The following is a 21,034-nucleotide window of genomic DNA, read 5'->3' as shown; positions in this document are numbered from 1 at the left end:
CAGTCGAAGCATGGTCTAGAAAAAAATAGTGGGGAGAGTGGGGAATGGTCAGGGGGAAAGGGAAGAGCTGGGTTGGTAGCTTTTGGCCTTTGCTCTAACCTGCTGCTCAGCTCCACATGCCTGGATGCCCCAGACTTTTAGGCACAGGCAGTTACACGCTGCTTCCAAAGGGCTCGTTCCCCTCCACCCTGCGAGGAGTCTCGCTCCAGCATGGGCAGCCGGGTGGGCAGAGGTGCAGCAGGGCGCTTTCTGGTGGCTGCTGGTTCCTCGGAGCACAAGCCAGCCTGGAGCCAGGGCTGGGAGCCAAAGCACTCCCCTCCCTGCATCAGGCCTGTCTTTTTATTCCCCTCTTTGGATCTTGATGCCATGAATTACGGTTTTGGGGTTGGTTTAGTTGGGTGTTGGGTTTTTTTTGCATGTGGTGGTCGGTCTAGAGTTCTGTGCCATGTCAGGGGGAGCATCAGCACTCACCCCTCCGAGAGGTCAAAGCCACGGTGGGGGGAAGCTTTCACCAGCTGTCAGAGTGAGATGCCGTGTCCGCTCCATCCTAATGTCCTCCTGGGCCATCTCCCTCCCCTGCGCTCCTCTCCCCAAATCCTGCACTGGCTTGGGCCAGGCGATGGACGACGAGATCTCACCGCCCTCTGCTTTCACAGTGAGGTCTCCACACAGGACCCATTGCGGTGGAGGTGACGGTGGTCATGGTTCAGGCAGCCTTCATTGCGGTGCACGATGAGGATGGGGAAGTAGAGGGCATCCTGGTAAGGAGGGGGGTCTTCCTCCTCCACAGTCACTTGGCTGGAGAGGCGAGTCTGCTCGGTGGGGCAGCTCTGCTCGTTCAGGCTCCCGCTTCGGCTCTGCCAGAGGCAGCTGCGTCGTGAGCCATACAGGCGGCCCAGGGAGAAGCGGCTGCTGCTGAAGGGGATCCTGGGGCTGCCATTGCAGATGCTCAGGGCACTGCGGGAGAAGATGGAGGAGCTGCTTATAGTCCTGTGGCACCGCTCACAGTTCTGCCGGTAGCCCCCATATCGGCAAGCAGAGTAGCTGGTGCAGCTGGAGAGCCCCACCAAGTCCATCAGGACCGCTTCCGAGTAGCTGGGCACCAGCTGCTGGTTGGATCGGATGTGCCACTCCAGCTCGGTGCTGTCCACTGTGTTGACGCGGGGCATCCTCCGGCAGAAGGAGCGCTCCTCGGCCGGCGTCACCGCCACGTAGTCGAACCCAAAGAGTTTCTCCACGTGGTAATGGACGTAGGAAGTGCGGTACTCATTTAGCACCCGCAGGGGCCAGGATAGGGTCAGCAGAGCTGCCACCCAGAAGACATAGTGGGATACGTACCAAGGCAGGTTGTCTGGGTCAGAAAAGGCCACCATGTATTCCTTGAAGTCCACGTTTTTGAGGTGCATCCCCTCCCTGGCCTCCATGTAGTCATCTAGGCCCTCATTCTCTGTGAAGAAGCGGGCCCGCTGGGTCAGGTAGGAGTTCTCCGACTCCACGTTGGCAAAGCTGAAACACTTGGTGAAACGGAGCCGCGTGGCTGGGTAGCTCTCCAAGTCAATGAGGTCCTTGGAGATGTCCTTAACTCCACAGTTGGAATAATCAAACTCGGCCTCTGCCACATGGGTGTTGACCCGCTCGTGATACACTTGGGTGGTGGTGTAGGCATCCCCGTTGCGGTAGCGGGTAACCTGCCGGGTCCTGCGGACGTAGTGGTAGCTGATGGCCTTCCACCAGATGCAGGGGGTTGCCTGCTGCATCCGCTGGACGCGCTCGTGCACGCTCTCCACGTCCACTTTGTACTGCAGCTCGTTGCGGGTGTAGCAGTGCCAGCACTCCACCAGGTACACCACATAGAGCATCACCAGAAAGGCCAAGGGGATGTAGACATAGCCGTTGGAGCAGGGGCTGTCGTGGTACATCATGGACTTGCCCTTGTAAGCGCTGTCAAAGGTCAGCCGGGTCACCTTGGTGACGTGGCACCAGGTCATGGCCCCCACACAGCCGTACATGAGGAGAGACAGCAGCAGGCATTTCCAGTGGGACTCTCGGCACAGGGACTTGCTGAGAGACTGCTTCACCGGACGCTGCTGCTCCGGGGGAGTGGGGAGAAGGAGAGAGAAAACAAGAGAGGAGTCAGTAGGCTGTAGCGGCAGGGGGAAGGGCAGAGGGGCGCTGCGGTGGCACCTGTAGCTCCACCAAGGGGGACAAACAGCAGAAGCCACGGGGCTCCCAGCCTCAGCAGGCAGGCTGGAGGCTGGGATCTCTCCCAGGATGACAGTCCCACAGAGTGGACAACCGTCACCCCCCTTCCCTTCATGGTGCTCAGCTGGATGTGGAGGAAAGCAGCAGACGGCAACTCTGCCAGCCCGCACCCTGAGCATCCTCCTTCTTCAATGGGAAGTAACCCCCACCACTGCCACATCCCTGGGAGGGGTACTGAAGCACACCAAGATGGAGGCTGAGGGATCACCTCCACATACCTCAACTTCTGCATCCATCCCATCAGCACAGGTAGCTCTAACTGATGGGTCAGCCTACCCAAACATCTCACCGCAGCTCATCCCACCGCAGCTCTCACCAGTCTCTCCCCCTTTCCTGGTAACAAGACCAACAGCAACATTTGGATGTCTCCTAGCAGGGCAGCACAAGCAGCCTGAGGTGCCTGTAAGATGCAGAAATGGACCTTCTGCAGCTGGGAACGGTAATGGCGGTTCCCACCACAACACTTGGCAGCCCAACAGGCTCTGAAGTGCTTCTCGAGTGCTTTATAAACCACACAAACGGGAAAGTACTTTTCCATGACTGAAACGCAGCCACCTCTGGTGGGAGAGAAAGTGAATATGGAATAACGTCCTAGAAGGTGGTCAGGCTGGAAGAGAAGGGTACTCTACCAATCTGGAGTAGCAGAGAGGGTAAGCGGTGGGTCATGGCTGCCAGCAGACATCCCTGCCTGCACTGGAATTCAGCTGTGACAGCCCACACCTTTGGGAAGACCGCTCTCAGGTCTTCCATGGCGAGGGAAGGGCAGGACTTCAGCCACAGGACTTTGAAAAGAGATTGCACTAGTGCCTTCACCATAGGAACTGTGCACACTTTCACTCTTGCATGAAAAGGAAAACTAAAGCAAGAACCAGAGGTTGCAACGCCACTGGCAGGTCTAGAGACAGAGCTGAGTCTCCTCCTTCCTCTAAGAAATCCCCCTTGCTCTCTCTGAAGAGCTCTTCAGCCCTGCCTTGGTCCCCTAGATTCCCATGTGCTGACCTTTCCTCCATACACCTTGCCAAAGCCTGGCCCACCCCATGCCAGTGGGACTTTTGCCACTGCGATTAGTGGGCCTGGATCCAGCCCAAATCTCCAACAGAGGTTCTCTCCTGGAGGCGGAAAGAAGGAGAGAGAAGAGGGAGCTCCCTTTCCTGCCCGCCTGCCCAGCAGCCAGCCCACAATGAGCGGTGCACGGGACACATCCAGAGGGACGGCTGGCAGCGAGAGGAACAGTGGCACGTCCTGCTGGGGGTCCCAAGCATCAGTAGCGCTGAGCACTCAGCTTCAGGGCAACCAGCTAAGAGTGCGAGCCGGCGACAGAGACACAGAGCCCAGGGAAAGCAGGTGGGGTAGTGCTGGTCTGCAGGCAACAGCAAGGGGCACGAGGTGGCTCTGCCCAGCAGCTCCGGCACGGACACATGTGCACCCCAGTCTTCCCAGCTCGATGCTCCACTGCAGCAGCCTCACAATCATGAGGCAAGAAGGGAACCCCGGGTAAGAGAAAAGGGAGAGAGGGGAAGAAGAGGCGGCACCCAGTAGGCAGAGCCGCCTAAGCTGTGCCCTCCCTGCTCAGGTCCACACTGTGGTTACAAGAGCCTGTCCGGATCCTTCTGCCTTTGCCAGGCTGCAGCACGGCTCTCCCACGCTGGATGGCTGAAAGTTCCTCTCCCACAGCTGCCTTCTGTCTTCCAAACCCTCCCCAGCAGCAGCAGCCCTGGCTGTGAGGCTTTAAGGGGCCTGCTCGACCAAAAGAGGAGCACGGGAGTCTGAGTGGGGGCCTTGGGGAGATGCAAGGCACACGCTAACCGCGGGGTGTCTGTGGGATGAGAGGGCTTGCATAGAAACAGAGCCTTGTTTGAGGGGAGGCATCTGCAAATGGAGCACAAGGAATAATGCAAAGCATTCAGCTCTCTCATCTGCCAAGCTGGGGAAAGGGCACCAGGGAGACAGGTCTTCAGCCAAGTCCATCTCCAAAAAGCAAATTCCACCTTCCAGTGGCTCCCTGGCCCCTCTCACATCCCACACCGCCTGCGTTGTCCTGCTCAGAAGGGTGATGCTGGCTGTCGCCCTGCAGAGATGCGGACGAGCCCCACTGCGGTTACCCCCGCGGGGCAGGGACGCAGCCCCGGCTCAGTTCCAGGAACTGTGTTAGCAGGGCTCTAGTCCACGCATCAGTCTCCTCCTAGGACTACGCAGCATTTAGATACTGCAGCGCTTTTACAGGGTCACGCTAACCCCTGCTGTAAACTGTTTACAACCCAGTTTTGTCCTAGGCTTTTGAGGTAACACACATACACATCGGTCGCGTCGGTGGGGTTTCTGAAAGCTGATCAAGTGCCAATGACAGGGGATACAATCACAGCAGAGACGGAGGAGGAGCCAGCTGCAGAGTCTAATCCCAGTAGGAACTGCAGCATCTCTGCTTCTCTCCCGGGCTGCAAAGGGCTCACAGGAGCAAACAACTGGTTCCGTGGCTTCCTCCTGCAAAAGCAGCTGAATAAGGTAGCCTCCTCGAGCTCTCAACCAGCCTTGGAGAAGGCCAGCACAGCAAACGTGCAGATGAGAAAGCTGGGGAAAGGGAAATCCTCTCTGTCCCAGAACAGTGTCACTGGGAGGAGAGAAGGCTCTAATATAAATGCCATCGTCATCTGCCCGCTGCAGTCTGATGGAACGAGGTGAAAGGCTTGCCCTACTTCATTGCAAACAGGGTTTTCCTCCATCACTCAGAGCCTCCCCCATTGCTCAGGCTCAAGCACTGGTGGGTGGTGAGAAAATCTGCTATTGCAGGTGCACCTTAACGTCCCTGCAGTGCTAGAGGGCAAAAATGGTCCAGCCATGGCTCAGCCAACCCCTTTGTGGGACTCCACTCAACGCACTTCTCTGTGCTTCAGTTCACCAGATAGAACACATGAGACAACCCTTACCAGTCACCCGGGTGCTGTGACACACATTGAGAAGGGCAAGGGGTAGAGTGTTGCTACAGCCTCCCCTCCCTCATGCATAGCATTTGCCTCTGATGTTGCCCCTGAGGTGAAAGGAGATGGAGTCCCACACCTGCAGATGCTGCTCTGGGATGGACCAGAAGGGATGGAGGAGATGACTTACAGCAGCAGTGAAGCAAATGGAGATGCTCACAATGCACAGGGCAGAGGCAGTAGAAGAGAGGGCCCCCATCACTGCCCGCATTACACCCCTTTGAGATCTGGGGAATCCTCTTCTCAAAAAGCCTCAAGGGGACAATCCTGCCCAGCACCCCAGTGGCCAAGCACATGGGTCAAAATACCTTCATCACCCCTACAACCTTGACCCTGCAACTTTGAACACTAAACAACTCCTGAAGTTCTTCAAGCTCTACAAAGCTCCTCTCTGAAACAGCCTGTCCCTGGACCCATCTACCGTCCCTCCGTCTAACAAGTGTTCCCATGGTCTCACCTCCTGCACTTCTCACCTGCCTCTCCCTGCATAGACCAGCCTGAAATCTCCAATTCACTGCCAGAACGATAAGCTCTCACTTTATAAGATGCAGTGGCGTTCACAGGGCTAGGTGTCCTACAGACAGCCCTCTATGGGGCTGAAAAAACAATTCAAAAGTCCCCGAGCAGCAACGTGAAGGCCCAGGTAGCTCCTGAGTGCCAGGCTGTGGCAGCAGCTCACAGGGGACTCCAGTGGGACTTCTGAGCATCAGTTTCCATGGCTCTGCCCTGCCGATTTGCTTACATCATGCAACAGATGAATAAGCCCTGTCCCCATTGACCTCAAATCCCCAGAACAAGGCAGGTGGGGAGGATTCAGTAATTTCTAGGAACTGTCACTGTCTTCCAAGGCCCCAGACAGACATCGGCAACTCCCGGTCAGGATGGCCCCAGCAAATCCCCACATCACACCCCACATGCCCACAGCCCAAACTCAGGAACTACCTGCCTAGAAGAAAGAGCTGGCTCAGCCCCAGGCTGCCAGCATTGCCAACTGCAGACGAAAGGGGAAGGCTGAGCATCTAGGAGCCAGGGAACCCTGCCAGCAGCCAGCTTCTCCAACAGTACCAGGGTCTCCATTTTACACAGCAAACTGGGAGGAGGACTGGTTCTCTCCATCAGATCCCATCTGAGCGCAGGACAAGGAGATTTTTTAGCCTGTTCCCAGGCTGAAGAGCTTGTCCCTTGGCATTTCCTGCCCTCCAAGATGGAAATGGGTTGCTGAGTGAGATTCAGCTCACTGTCATTAAATGTAGGTGTGTGCATGTGATGTCAACAGAGAACAAGGGCTCAGGCAGCCATCTACAGCCAGCTCTGGCCAGCAGCTCTTGTTACTTGCCTTGCTGGGACAAACTGAGTAGCACCTGAAGCCCTGCATGACTCCCAGGTACGGTGATCTGAGACATGCCAAGATGAGGCACCTTGAAACAGGACAGACTTCATTTCCCAGGCCCCAGACATCTCCTCCGATTCCCTGCCAGCCCTAGCCAACGGGCCCTTACAGGTGGGATTCAGCCACACTCTCAGGATGCTCAGCAACGCTGGCACCAGCAGTTGGTCCTGATGGAAACGAGGACATCACGCAGCCAGTACAGCCTTACACAGACACTACAGGGGAGCAGGAACATCCCCCTCCTGATATTTCTGAAGACGAGAGGATTGCCCTAGGGCACTCCATAAATCCAAGCTCCCCACTAAGGTCCCTCCTCATTGCATCAGATAAGACATCAGCGAGCATGGCACTGTCAAGAGAGGCTGCAGCTTCCCTCTCCTCCACCAGCTGCTTCATGCAAGTCTGTGATAGCTTCTGGCCGCGGGAAGCACGCCCTTAGCCTAAACAGTGCAGGTCATGGACTGCAGCCCTTCTGCCTGCTCCCACGGGGTAAGATTATACTGACACCCTAGTTGGCACCCACCACGAAGCAATCAAAGCCCAGACGATCTTCTCGTAATCCCTGAGAGCCAGGGGACACCGTAGGCAAGGGAAACTCACCCGGGCACTGCCTCTGCTATGCTTCTTTCATCCAAACCGGCTCTCGCTCTGGCACCTCTCAAAAGCCACTGTGCTCTCTTGAACGTAGCACCAGCACTGCCAGAGCACTGGGGGCAAGAGATCACGTCCCAGCGTGGCACTGGCATGTCCTCATGCTAAAAAGGTGACTCACGGTTTAGCTACCCTGGTCACGATCTGTTTGGAGAGCCTGGGCTCAGGGCACCAGGGGTTGTTGAATGGAAGCAGGAAGAGAGGAACAGCCGCAGAGCAGAGTATACGGTATTTGTACAGCTTCCCAGTCCTTGAACTTCAGCATTCCTCTCCCGCAATTATTTATATCTAAATATAAGTCTTTATATATAGAATAACCGTGCATGGGCATGCATGTTCTTCCTAAGCCAAGGAGGCAGAGAACACCAGGATTATGCAGCACTTGCTAACCGCAGCTCCTCAACAGCAGAGGACGAGTGATGCACCAGCTTCTAAGCATCCTGCCCTTTGAGCTGTGGTCTCACCGGAGAGGACAACCCACAACACCAAGAGAATGTCGTCCTTCCTATGCTGCCTAGCTGCCCTCCGTGGGCCACCAGCCCCATGGCATAAGGCAGGTCTCGCTAGTCAGTGCGGTTGCTTCCTCTCCTCGTGGCAAGCCCAAGCTGCCAGCAGGATCTGTGGGGGCAGACAAAGGGGCTCGCACACCTGCCTCCCCGTGCTGCTCCCTATGCACGGAGAACCCTGCTCCTGACCCTTTTTGGCATCTGCTGCCTAGACTCCAGAAAAGTCATCAGCTGAGGAGGGGACTGCAGCATGCTTGGAGGCAGGGCTGTGCCAGTACCTGGCCTGCCCTAGTCAGCACCTTCTGCTCTCCCCAGCCAAACCTCAGCTGGGAGCAGGCACCAGCGACAACCCCAGGCTCCACCACATACCCAGACCCTCTCCCCTGCTGCCTGCCGCGTCTTCCCTCGCAGTGACCCAGGCACCTGTGCTACCGCCTGGCAGCCCCCCAAGCCAGAGCGCACGAAGCGGGGGGGGGGGGGGGGGGGTGTCTCCCTATCCCTTTCTCCCAGGCAGAACAACCTCTTCCCATTGCAGTAAGCTCAAGCTGCGCCCCGCGCTTCTCTTCGGTGATCTCCTCCCTTTCTCCTGCACCCCAGCCATCCCTGGCCCCGGCCCCATCTCCGGACGGCGCCGGCTGCTGCGCCCCTTCCAGCCCCGGAGGCACCGCGGCGAGCCCGAGGTGACAGCCGGGCGACGGAGACGGGCAGGCTGCCGGCAGCGGGCACCGACGGGCGGGTTTCCTCACCGCCCCCGCCGGCCCGCACCGCAGCCCCGGGGCCGAGGGAGGGGAGAGGGGCTCCCGGCGAGGGGGTCCGTACCTGTGCGGGGAAAGCCCGTCCCGGCCCGCGGCGGGGCGGTCAATGAGCGCGCCATGCAAAGCGGGCGGGGAGGGAGGGAGGGTGGTTGGGGGCAGCCCCGGGCGGGGGGGCGGCCGCTCTCCTCACCTCCTCTCGGGCCCCCTCCGCCTCCTCCTCCGGAGGCACCGGCGTGCTGCTGCCTCCCTCGCTGGCGGCGGCCGCCGAGGCTGGGGGGGACATGGCGGCGGCGGCGGCGGCGGGGGCGCCCCGCTGGCGGTGCCTGCGGGCTGGGCAGCCGCATTATCCCGCCCGCCGCCGGGCGCTGCCTCGCCGGTCGCCGGGCGGGCGGCGGGGCGGCGCGGCGGGCGGGCGGCTCGGCGGCATGGCCCCCAGCCGCGGCACGGCGGCACGGCGGCACGGCGGCAGCGCTCGCCGCCCCGCCGGCCCCCGGCCCCGCCGCAGCGCAGCGCTGCTCCCGCGCCCGCGCCCGGCGCGGCGGAGGGCGGGCAGAGCCGCGGTGGGAGGGCCGCGGCGGAGGCGGGGGGGACGGGATGGGGACGGGGTAGGATGGGGATGGGGATGGGGATGAGAGCGCGACGGGATCCGCGCCCGCCCCGAGTGGGGCGGCGGGTGACCTTGAAGCGCCGGCGGCCGGCAGGCAGGCGGGGAGCCCGGTGGGCACGGAGCCCGCTGCGGCCGCCCCTCGGGAGCCCCACCGGGAGCGGAGCTGCCGTCCGGGTGCTGCCGGGGAGGGATCCCACTCCCAGCCCCACCGAGCGGGTGTGAGGCTGCCCACGGCAGCCGGGCGGGCTTCGGGCCCGGCCGGGCTACTCGGTAGGGAGGCGAGGGGTCCCGTGGGTTTTCCTCTCCTCGCGATGAGGTGGGAGAGCTCAAAAGGCTCGGAGCGCTTTGCGTGAGCTCTGGCTATGTTTTCTAATCCGTGGGCAGCCCCAGTTAGTCTGGGGGTCAAGGCGGACCATCAGCCCTAATGCTGGCACTCAGGGGAAAACCTTAGGTCAGGCAGTGTCTTGGCTGCTGTGATCTCCACTAGGCCCAAAGATGCTCAGCTGGTTATCACAGAGCTGACTGCAGCATGTTTCATCCATAGACCTAACCTGCTTGGTTGCAGGGACAAGTGGGAAAGTCTCTTCGGACCCTCCATCTAAAGTCACAGTAGCATCATCAGGGGGCACACACAGAGAGCTCAGGAAGGGTCCAGACTCATCTAGGTCCAGATATTGCAGGTAGCACCCAGCTTCCTTGACAGTCTTGGGAAAGCAAGTGTCCCTGCAGGTACTTCCCCAGCTCCAAACTGGGGAAAAGCATAAGCTGCAGAATTTGCTGGAAGTTGCTTCAGTTTTTCTGAGCTCTGAGGCTCAACCTTGGGGCTGGGATGAGTGGTTTGCTCTTGCCCACTCTGTTGGCTGGGATGGGGAAGGAACAGTCCGTAGGCCTGGTGGTCTCAGTTAAGGAGACACATCCAGGGGTAAATGCCAGCCATCACTTCCTATGGGAATAGGTGTGGCAGTCAGGGGTGCTGCTGAAGGAGCTCATCTTCAAAAGAGGCTGGGGCTGCATTTCCTCTGCCTTTCCCCAGTTTCCATGGGAACAGCAGCAAGCAGGAGCAGCCTGCTCTGAATTTCGCTGCCTACCACTCAGGCAACCCCTGCCCAATCCTCTAGGCAGACTTTGGCTCTCAAGCGTTTCAGACCCATCCTCACGTGATGGATCCAATGCCTCCAAGGAGAGCTCACCAGTGTGCACATGTACCACAGCAGAGCAAGGCAAAGAGGCACAAGCCCAGAGCTGCCAGGATTTCTATAGCAGCACTGTATGCTATTGCATGCGCATTAGTAGACAGTTGCAAATAATTTGCATACATACACGCATTTCTGCTTTTTACAGTGCTAAGGTCCCCTGCAGGAAGTGACCTCAGCTAGACCAAAAGATGCTGGGATGATCACCCTCCAAGAACAGCTCTGGTGTTCTCTCAAAAGACGGGAACATCACCAAAAAACGAGCAAAGCAGAAGGGTGGAGGGGGAAAAAAGGTGATACGAGTTAATGTCTTGGCATTTAATAGCCCATGGTGGCTTTTTCTCCAGGGAATTTGTCCATTCACTTTTGAATTCATGTTAACTTTGGACTTGTAGATACTGTGTGCGTTCTGTGGCAAGGAGCCTCCACGGCACACCCGCAGACTCGAGGAGCAGCTTCCTTTGGTGTGCCCGTTTGGGGCTTATTATCCACTAGGACTAACCCTTGGGAAGTGGGCTGCTGCCACCCCTATGCAGCCACCCATGCAGAGCCCTGCGATGTGTCCTCCACCAGTGGATTCAGTAGCCTCTGGTGAGCCAGAAGTAGGGGGTTTTGTACCAGGCATCTTTGATACTGGTCCTAGCAGCATGTTTTCTGTCTCTTGGAGACAACACTGCCAAGGACATCACCAACTGTGCTATTTTTGAGCTGAGGTGTCGGAAGTCCTGAGCCATGCTCCATCTGAAATGAACTTGTACAATGGCTGAGAAGCCATTTTCTGTGAGAAGCAGGCTCGTGGCAGGTTGTGACCCAACCTCCTGGTTTTAGCTGGGACAGAGTCAGCTCTTCTTTTTAGCAGCTAGAAGAGCTCCATGTTTTGGTTTTACTCAGAGACTCGCTCTGAGAAGAACGCTGACAGCGCACTGATGTTTGTAGTTGGCACTGAGGTCTCAAGGACTTTTCAGCTGCCGTGTTCTTGCCAGTGTGCAGGAGCACAACAGGATAGGGGGGAACATGGCCGGGACGGGGAGTCCACAACTCTCCTTACGATTTGTACTTGGACTTAGGATTGAGGGCCAAACTGGCCAATTAGTATTCCATATCATGCAGTGTCATGCCCAGTATAAAAGCGAGGGTCAGCCGGAAAGAAGGGCTTTTTGACCTTCTGGGACTCTCACTTTCGGACTCTCAGAGTGCTTTCTCTCTCTCTCATTGTCTCTCTATTTCGGGCCTCTCGTTCATCCAGGATTGTGGTATCGGGATTTATGTGTTTCAGGATTGCAGCTTTGGGACAAGACGGGCCTCGGTCAATGGGTGGTGAGCAATTACACTGTACGTCACTTGTTTGTATATATTTATCCCTGTACATATCCATACATATATATATTGGTAGCGGTAGTAGTAAATTGTTCTTACCTCAACCCATGGGTCTCTTTTCTTTTTCTTCTTTGATTCTCTCCCTCATCCCTGGGGGTGGGGGAGGGTGAGTGAGCGACTGTGTAGGGTTTGGTTGCTGGAGCGGCCTGACCCACGACACCCAAGGATCGGATCCCGGGGCCATGGCTGACTATGTGTTACAAAGAGCACTGGACCCTCCTGAGAATGGGAGAAGTAAGGCTATAGGATGCATAGGTCTTTGGGAACCTGAAGCAAGACAGCCAATGTCCAAGACTGTGTTCTGTGTCACCATCAGAGGGAGAACCCAGCAGTCCTAATGATCACACACTGCCCTAACCACTCAACCCTCCTTCTTTTGAGGGCAAGAGACAAAACTATCTTTGCTTTAATATGTGAGAATCCCCCCAGTTATTCCTGTAGGTTTTGGGATGCTCTACTGGAAGATCAATTTGGAGAGTGAGACATTTCTGGTACGGGGGCACTTCTGATGTGACAAACCATCAGAACTTTCAACCATGAAAGAAGCAGGGAGACTTTTAAGAAGACGTGGCAACTGAAGTGGAGGTGGTGCCCTCACTGAGATATCAACAGGTTTGTTCTCCAGATACCCTGTGTCTGCCACCCTGCAGAGACATTCATATCTGTTCCAAGCAGAAATAAAGCACTAGGTCATATTGGCAGTATTTGTTCACTTTCAAACCAGAAAAGGTCTCACATGTCTGCCTCTGGTAGTTACAGAAAATAGCCTTTTCACTCCTGGTTAAATATGTTTTTAGTTGTTACCCATGCAGTAAATTTGCATTTAATTTCTGGGAAAATTTTTACAGAGGCTGCATTTTAAACTGGATGACCATAGATACCCATTCTTGTGCTTGTGTTTGTAGCCTAAATATAAAACTGGATTTTGCAACATCATATATATATATGTATATAAAAAACATTGAGGTTAGCTTTATCTTGTCCAATAGGCCAAGTGTGATCAAAACTTAGTCTTTTGTTCCAAAGTAATCAATGATTCCTAGCAGTCTGCTGGTTTTTGTCTCTTAAGAAGATGTGTAGCAGAGAATTCCCTCGTGTTAGGATACAGGATTTTCTAAACTCAGAAACTAATGCCTATTAAATTTAGAAATTTTAAGGATATTTTTTGCTAGCTGCCTGAGCCTTCCAGAATGCATCACTCCAATTAAATTACTCCTTATTAATGCAACAAGGAGAGTATGGGTGAAGGAACATGCCTCTTGCTCCAGTTAAACAACACTCTCTTGCCATTGTGGGTCAGTGGTGTTGACTGCGCGTGTGCCATCTACCTCTCGGATCATTGTCTTCAAGAAAATCTGTGCTATTAGTTATGTTTTTCTCTGCTACATTCAGACTTCATGTCTGCTGGGAGGAGATCCAGGTGTGCCCTTTTTTTTTATTGTGGGAAGGAAACCCATAGGGATGACTAATTTGTGACTGGGGAACTAGTTTCTGTTCAGCATCACTAGACAAGGGTCTGCCTCTCCACGGGCAAGATGCCAGCGATCCACAAATGCACAAAGTCTTAAACCTCGCGGAGTAAGTGGGTTTGTAGTTTCTGCTCTGGGGTATATTTCACAGATAGGAATTCCTGTCATTGGAATTTCTTTTATCCCTGCTCTGATCCTTCCCTTTCCAACAGGCTGCCTGTGTACAGTTTGCTTATTTTCTATCCAGCCCCATGACAGTCTATTTCTTCATCACCACAATTATTTGTGAGGCTCCGCAGAGGTTTCTGGCTCAGGTTAAATCACTTTCTCTCTGCAATAGCCCAGTAGGATACTCCGTCTCCTCCCTCACAGCCCCCCTCGAAATGAAAAGTGGATTCAGAGCTGCCCAGATGCTGTTTGACAGTCCTCAGGACATCTTGTCCGATATAACTCCAGAGCAGTGACAACCATCCCAAGTGCCTGGAAACTGAGCCACATCCTCCCCTGGCAAATGTTTTGTTCTGCTTGAGTTTTTTCGCTCATCCTCCCAGAAAGGAATAAGCCACAGAAAGTAATGGCTCAGAGAATTTAGCTTATCCCTGGTTATGGTCCTGGGAGTCATCTCCCAAAAAGCAGAAAATAAGTTTCTGTTGCAATTTGCCTTCCCCATGCTGAGCGGTTTGAGCTGACACATCCTAGTCTAGGGAGCATCCCTTCTCCACCCAGCTCTCCCTATGGACCTGGGCAGGTGGGGAAATGAGGCTGTTCTGGGGAAGAGGCTAAAAGCCCACTGTGTGACTGCATTACTTAGGGGCCATCACATGGGCTGGGGCCAGCAGCAAGGCCGACATCCCGGGGAACAGCTGCGATCCCACCTACGGTGTGCCAGGAGCGCCCATTACTTGGGCAACACAGACTTGTTCATCACTTATTCATGGAGCCGGAGTTCCTCCATCCCTGGGATGGCCACCTGCCCTCTGCGTGCCCTGTGCTCCTGCTCAGCACCTGAATATTTCAAACAGCTTGGTCACCTCCACCTCCCCTCCCTGCCACCCTGAGCCATCCGTCCTGCTAGCCCCTCTCTCCTAACCCCTGCCTGGGCTCCTTACTTGCTTACAGCAGTGTGGCTCCACCAGGCCTGTTCCCAAATCGCTCTGATGCAAGCGTGGAGAGACACAAGCTCTAATTCAGTCTGGCAGCTGGGACGTTTAACTCTCCTGCGAGCAGAGCTGAGCTTGCATGAGTAATACCTCTGGCAGCACTGCACAGCTTGGTAGGGACCAGCAGAGTAGCTTCTTGGAGCACTGTTAGGTGGCAAGAACTGGGCTAGTGGGGGGCTACAGGGCTGGGGTGAAGCGGGAAGCAACTCAAGCAGAAGCAACTCAAAAATGGGAGTTAACCCATCCTCCTTTCTAACAGCCATCAGGTCCAGCATGGTGATGCGGAAGCCCAGGATGTGGTGTCGGCAGCGTCCGTCCTGCGCTTTCTGGCAAGGTGAGCTGAGGGATGGTTGGGTGAACTGAGGTTTTTGTTCTATCTTGTATAGCCCCTGCCGGATAAACTGTGCTTAGAGAATCATGAATAAATTATAGCCCGGTGATGGAGCACTGCCTCCCACAGCTATTCCGTGGGGAGGGAAGAGCGTTAAAGCGGTGTGGCCAAACAGAGGTTATCAGAACCACTCTCTGGAATTGAGTCTGTTTCTCCACTAGCTATAAAGGGAGACCCAGGTGACGAGATTTCTCACCTAGGGCGCCGTTTCACCATCTATTTAAACATGGTTTTATTATCAGTCCTCCAAGACCATCTGCCACCCCCCCTCCCCATTCGTAACCACATCTGCCATCTCCTTTGGGAGAGCTCTGAGCACACACAGCTGCACACACACACACGCACATAAATGAATAAATACCGAGGCCTTACCAGCCATGGGTTTGCCCAGATGCGAGCAGAGAACATTGCTGCTGCAGCCACTGAGCTGACAGGAGCTACACAGAGAGGATCTAATTCGGAATGAAATTTTGTTAAAATATCTGAAGGTTTTGTTCATTCACTTTGTAAGCTCAAGGATTTTTAGTGCATCTTTACATTGATCGCATTCTGCTTGTGGAAGTGAATGCCGTGGCCGAGAGTGGGGTGAGTTAGGTGTGATCCCCATTCAAAGAATTGATTAATCCTCTTTGTCTGACTTCCTACACATCATACACACATATACACACAGCAAACAACAGAAGGAGCTCGAAACTGCCCTGTCCACCACGGGACTCTAGGCAACAATGGGAATTGTGTCTCTTTCTCAGAGAGGGCATTAACTGGGCAACTTGCCAACCACCTACCACACATAGACGAACCTGATCTACTCCAGGTTGCGTCACCGTATTGGCGTGATGGATCCCACAATGTTACAGGAGTGAACGGAGAAAGGACAAGAGGCATCCAACACGGTCTGCAAGAGGGAAAACTCCAACTGGAAATAATCCCTTACTGCAAAAGCAAGCAGGTGCCTGGAGCAGCATCCTTGAAGAGATTCAAAGTGACCCTGTGATTTCAGCCAGAATTATGGCAAGAGGGCAGCCAGCATTTTCTGGACTTATTACCCCAGAAAACAGGTACCTGAGGAGGATCTGCTTTGCAGTGGTCTGTTACAAAGCTTGGCTTCACTTCTGGGCATTCAATCTTTAAAAGTCATGTTCCAGCTCTACTCTGTTAGGCCAGGAAGTGAAGTGACCCAGTTTGGAGCCCTACAGAGCTGATTTACTGTCAGATATATGGAACAGCAGTGGGAGGAGAGAGCTTGCTGTCTGTCCCGTGGCTTTCCTCGCTCTCCTGGGCCCTCTGCTCCCAGTCAAGAGCCGGGCACACATGGCTTCTGGGCTGAGCAACCTGAATTGGAGCTCAGGGGTCCCAGGCAGAGGTCTGACTTACTGCTTGGGGCACCCAGAGACATTTCTGGTTTGGAAAATGCAGTGGGAGCTGTCTCAGATGAGGGTCTGACACCTTTCTGCTGGGTTCAGGACTCCTGCTGCTGGGGACGGAGCAGGAAGGGGCTGCATCCGCAAGGAACGGAGCAGCCCAGTGCTCGTGTGGGACCAAAGCTGTGCGGTGGACATGGGGGAACCCAGCACCAGTTACATTGCCTGGTGTGGATTACTATGGCAATAACTGCTTACAACAATTGCAGGTAACCTGTGTTGCCTGAACATGGTGGAGGACTGCAGCTGGCAATTGAAGTACCATTATTTTTTCCGCAGACTTAGGAAATCAGAGGGCTGTTCTCGGCGTCAGGACATTATCAGGGACAGTATGGGGGGTCACAGGTCGCCTGGGGAGACATTTCCATGCCCAGGCTCTGCCCTGATGCTCCTGTCAGCACAGTGTGGTGGCAGAGCCTTTCTGAGCCGTTTTTTGCCGAAGTTATTTTGAGTAGCTATAGTTGCCTTGAGTGGCGTGTGTTGACACTGACCTCTAGTGGGAATAGGTCCGTTTTCCCTGCGATTTTAACCGGTTGAAGTGACACATCTTAAAGGGGACTGGAGAGGGCCCAGAATTAGTTTCGGTTTTAAAATCCCCAAAAGCGAGTCAGAACATCAGGATTGACCTCCTATTATATTTAAACGTTTTTACTCCGTCCACTGCTACCTGCCTATACATTAAATATATATATAATATATATATGCATGTGCATGTGCACATGCATGTGCATATTACATATATATCTCTCTGTATTTAAAGCCTCTGAAAATAATCTAAGTCCAAAACCTGCATGGCCAGGCAGAAAAGCTCTCTGACAGGAAGACAGCACGAAACAGAGCCCAAGCCTTGCTTAAGGAGTGACAGAAGGCAAATAACGAGGCAGAGTGGCCAAGTTCATCTTTCAGACTTTCCACTCGAAGTGTCCAAAGGGATAGCAGAAGCACACCCAGCCAGAAGAGATATGGCAAGGAGATGGTGCCTGAGCTGGGTATTAGTGGGTGTATTCGGAAGCGCAGAGTGGCTGGACGTGGGTGGCAGAGCTGATTTTCATGGGGAGTGCCTGGTCTCTGCAGTTCGGCTGCAGCAGGACCACTGCAACACAGCTCTGGGAGAGCACTAGCCAGCTCAAGAAAGTCCAAGGGTCACCTCAAGGAAGCTGTAAGATCTCTAGCTCCAGCTAAGCGCACGTCAGCAGCAAAGGAAGGCCACCTCCAGGGACTGCTTGGCAGCCAGTGGTGTGGACAGCTTGCTGTGAACTGGACCGTAGAGTCTCGAGTGGTGGAGATCAAGTTGCCTCCCTGCAGAGAGAGTCCAAGGCTTATTAGCTCAGGCTCTGTGCTTTGGCTGAACCACTCCTGGACCTGTGCTAGCCCTGGAAGCAGACTCCACATCTATGCCATGACTGGAACAGGGAATCAACAGACAATCGAGGGTTGACTGACACTTGCTGCAAAGCCAAGCAGCAACTAGTTCACAGAAAAGTGAAGTCTTTGTGCGTCATCATACAGATTTGTGCTGATTTGACCAACATGGTCGCACTCAAAGAGTTACGGTCAACGGTTCAATGTCCAAGTGGAGATCAGTGATGAGTGGTGTTCCTCAGGGGTCAGTACTGGGGCCAGAGCTATTTAACACCTTTGTTCGCGACGTGGACAGTGGGATCGAGTGCACCCTCAGCAAGTTTGCTGAAAACGTCAAGCTGTGTGGTGTTGTGGACACACTGGAGGGAAGGGATACCATCCAGAGGGACCTTGACAGGCTGGAGAGGTGGGCCTGTGAGAACCTAATGAAGTTCAACAAGGCCAAGTGTAAGGTCCTGCAAGTGGATCAGGGCAATCCCAAGCACAAGTACAGGCTGGGCGGAGAATGAATTGAGAGCAGCCCAGAGGAAAAGGACTTGGGAGCTGGTGGATGAGAAGCTCAACATGAGCTGGCAATGTGTGCTTGCGGCCCACAAAGCCAACTGTATCCTGGGCTGTAGCAAAAGCAGCATGGCCAGCAGGTCAAGGGAGGTGATTCTGCCCCTCTACTCTGCTCTTGTGAGACCCCGCCTGGAATAGTGCGTTCAGCTCTGGAGTCCCCAACACAAGAAGGACACGGAGCTGCTGGAGCAAGTCCAGAGGAGGGCCATGAAGATGATCCGAGGGCTGGAGCACCTCTGCTATGAAGACAGGCTGAGAGAGTTGGGGCTGTTCAGCCTGGAGAAGAGAAGGCTCCGGGATGATCTTATTGCAGCCTTCCAGTACTGTTATAGGTAGGTTCAAGGATTCGGCAAGGAGACAGACGCATGTGGTAAAACTCAATACCATCACTATTTATTAGTCAACAAAATAACTCATTCACTCTTCTATTTCAATTGCTTTGTCTATCTCCGGCTGTTTCCCTCGCGGAAGAACAGAACCACAGATCAAGACTCCACACTCACTTCGTACTATAAGTATGTCTCAGTCACTCACACACAAACAGAACAGAATACGAGAGTTAAGAGGTATATTGATCACGTGTTTTATACATATATATATATGCTTACCTAAAAATCCTACAAGCAGTTTGCCTATATGCTGTTCTTACCCAAATCTACTTACAAACTTGCCAGCACTACCGCTCCTGATGGGATGACCATGGTCAGCCCTTGGATATTGTTGCGCTTCAGGGTGGAGGCTGACAGGCACTTCACGTAGCAGGCGGTCCCTATGGAGACTTCAATGACGGAGTGCATCTCAACCCACACCCCTGTGCAGGCTATGTTATACCCTTCATCCCTCCACGTAGGGCAGTACGTGGCAGGAGGAGCGGTACAACACTCCGCCTTTTTTGTTATATAAGATGCCCATTGTTGCGCCTGTGCACAGCAGTTGGGGAGTCACCCCAGTGGTCTGCCTTCCTCACTAAAGTCTTCCTCCTCTCATGTCTTGCACACTCACTTTCTCTTTGTCTGCCAAAAGTTCTGAGTTTCTGCTAACTCAGTTCTGAAAAGTTCCAGTCCTGCTCCATCAGTTCTGAAACATTGTATCCAGTTCATCTGCTGAGATATAGTCCCATCTTTGTTCTACCAGCTCTGAAACCCTGTGTCCCATCCAGCTACACAAAAGGTTTCCTCTCCTCACATTCAATATTGCAACTAGCAAATCACCAGTTGCATACTTGCTGAAAAAGCAAAACTCGAACAACCAGTCAGTACAGCATTACTTAATCAATGGAAAGTCATTCAAACAGTGGACCCAAATGACATTCGTGTGTCAACTTTTTTACGCTCCCCTACAAGTACTTAAAGGGGGCCTACAGGAAAGCTGGAGAGGGACTTTTTACAAGGGCATGTAGTGATAAGACAAGGGGCAATGGCTTTAAACTGAAAAAGGGTAGATTTAGACTAGATGTAAGGAAGAAATTCTTCACTCTGAGGGTGGTGAGGCACTGGAACAGGTTGCCCAGAGAAGTTGTGGATGCCCGATCCCTGGAAGTGTTCAAGGCCGGGTTGGATGAAGCTTTGAGCAACCTGATGTAGTGGAGGGTGTCCCTGACCATGGCAGGGGGTTGGAACGGGATGATCTTTGAGGTCCCTTCCAACCCTAACCATTCAATGATTCTACGATTCAATGATTCTCCCAATACTTGGTTTCATCCATGCAAATGTCTACAAGAAATCATTCCATGATGGAGCTGCATCTCTAGCAACATCTATTATGTTACTAGAGAAAATGGCAAAGGCCTTTTGGAAGGTATTTGATGGGTAACCTAGGAGCAGTTGGGTACAGAAAGCTGAAAGTGTAGAAATTCTGGGTGGGAGGTCAGGAACATCAGCTTGCAGTGCACATGGAGCTGGGATGCAGCCACCGCCAGGGTGCCAGAGGGAATGACATGAATATATGGCTTGGATCTCTGCCCTGTGTTGGACAGAGCTGATAAGATGTGGGAGAAGCTCCTTTCTCTTAGCAGTTGCAGCCTCGCAGCCAGACAGTGCCAGGGACACAACTGGAGATCCTGAAACAGATCCCAAGCATGGGAGAAAAACTTGTGACTGGAAGTTATTTATGCCAACAGAGACTTCCCCTGCCTGCCTCTTGCTGCCTCGCACCCCAAAACCTTTCTTCCTGCCTGGTGGGAAGAATTTTTCGTGGGTAGCTCACCTGTAGCAAGGCTGCGGTTAAAGGCCTGGTGGCCAGTGCTGAGGGAGCGAGGCAAACCCAAAGCTGCAGCTGCAGTGCAGGAGGGGGGAAGTCATTGACGCTTTGCATGTGGTTTGTGTGAACTTGGTCCTGTACCCTTCACCAAGCTCTTCCCAGCTCATTTGCAGGTGTGGCATGAGCGATCCTTCCCCTCCTGCTGGGCTGGAAAGATGGGCACCCTGCAGAGGCAGAGAGGCACGTCAAACAATACAAGCAACAAGCAAAACTGATTTTAATGTGTCACCTGCATCCAGAGCTATCCAGGATGTTTGCTGAGGAAAGCTCACTGCTTGGGACACTGAGGGATAACTAGATGAAGTCTACACAGATCCATGAGGAACACAACTGGGTAGTTTTGATGTTGGAAGGGAGAGCACTGGAACGCAGCCTGGTCAATCATTCACAGGCAGACAGCTTCTGTTTTCAGCTTTGATCTCTGTGTCCTGGCCGCTCTTGCGTGAGCCCCAGCAGCCACTCTGGGCTTTGGGCTTTTTATTTGCAGCACAGAAAGGCGCTGGACCAAGTGACTTGTCCAGCCAACTGTAGCGCCCGCCTGGCCTTTCCCATTGCCCGTGCAGGCAACACAAACAAGAAGGTGTCTCAGTGGGTGAAACCGTGTACATGGAAGAAGCAAACATCTCGTTCGCACCTATATCTGCCACCAGTAAGTGACATCCACCATATCGTTTCCCAAAGAGCCTGCGGCTTCA

The 21,034-nt window shown here is 54.0% G+C and overlaps 1 protein-coding gene across 1 annotated transcript; it reads right to left on the bottom strand.

Moving 5' to 3' along the window:
- Nucleotides 1-650: 650 nt before the first annotated feature.
- On the bottom strand, nt 651-8,822 carry TMEM151B (transmembrane protein 151B). The gene is made up of 2 exons (XM_086628418.1): nt 8,730-8,822; nt 651-2,087 (listed from the first exon to the last, which is right to left on the bottom strand). The coding sequence occupies exons 1-2, from the start codon at nt 8,820-8,822 to the stop codon at nt 651-653; spliced, it is 1,530 nt and encodes a 509-aa protein (XP_086484544.1).
- Between the last annotated feature and the right edge of the window lie 12,212 nt (nt 8,823-21,034).

The sequence above is a fragment of the Tauraco erythrolophus genome, chromosome 2, assembly GCF_009769465.1.
Source record: "Tauraco erythrolophus isolate bTauEry1 chromosome 2, bTauEry1.pri, whole genome shotgun sequence".
Lineage (NCBI taxonomy): Eukaryota > Metazoa > Chordata > Aves > Musophagiformes > Musophagidae > Tauraco > Tauraco erythrolophus.
The sequence above is the reverse complement of the archived record's forward strand: the minus strand, read 5'-3'. Positions and strand labels throughout refer to the sequence as shown.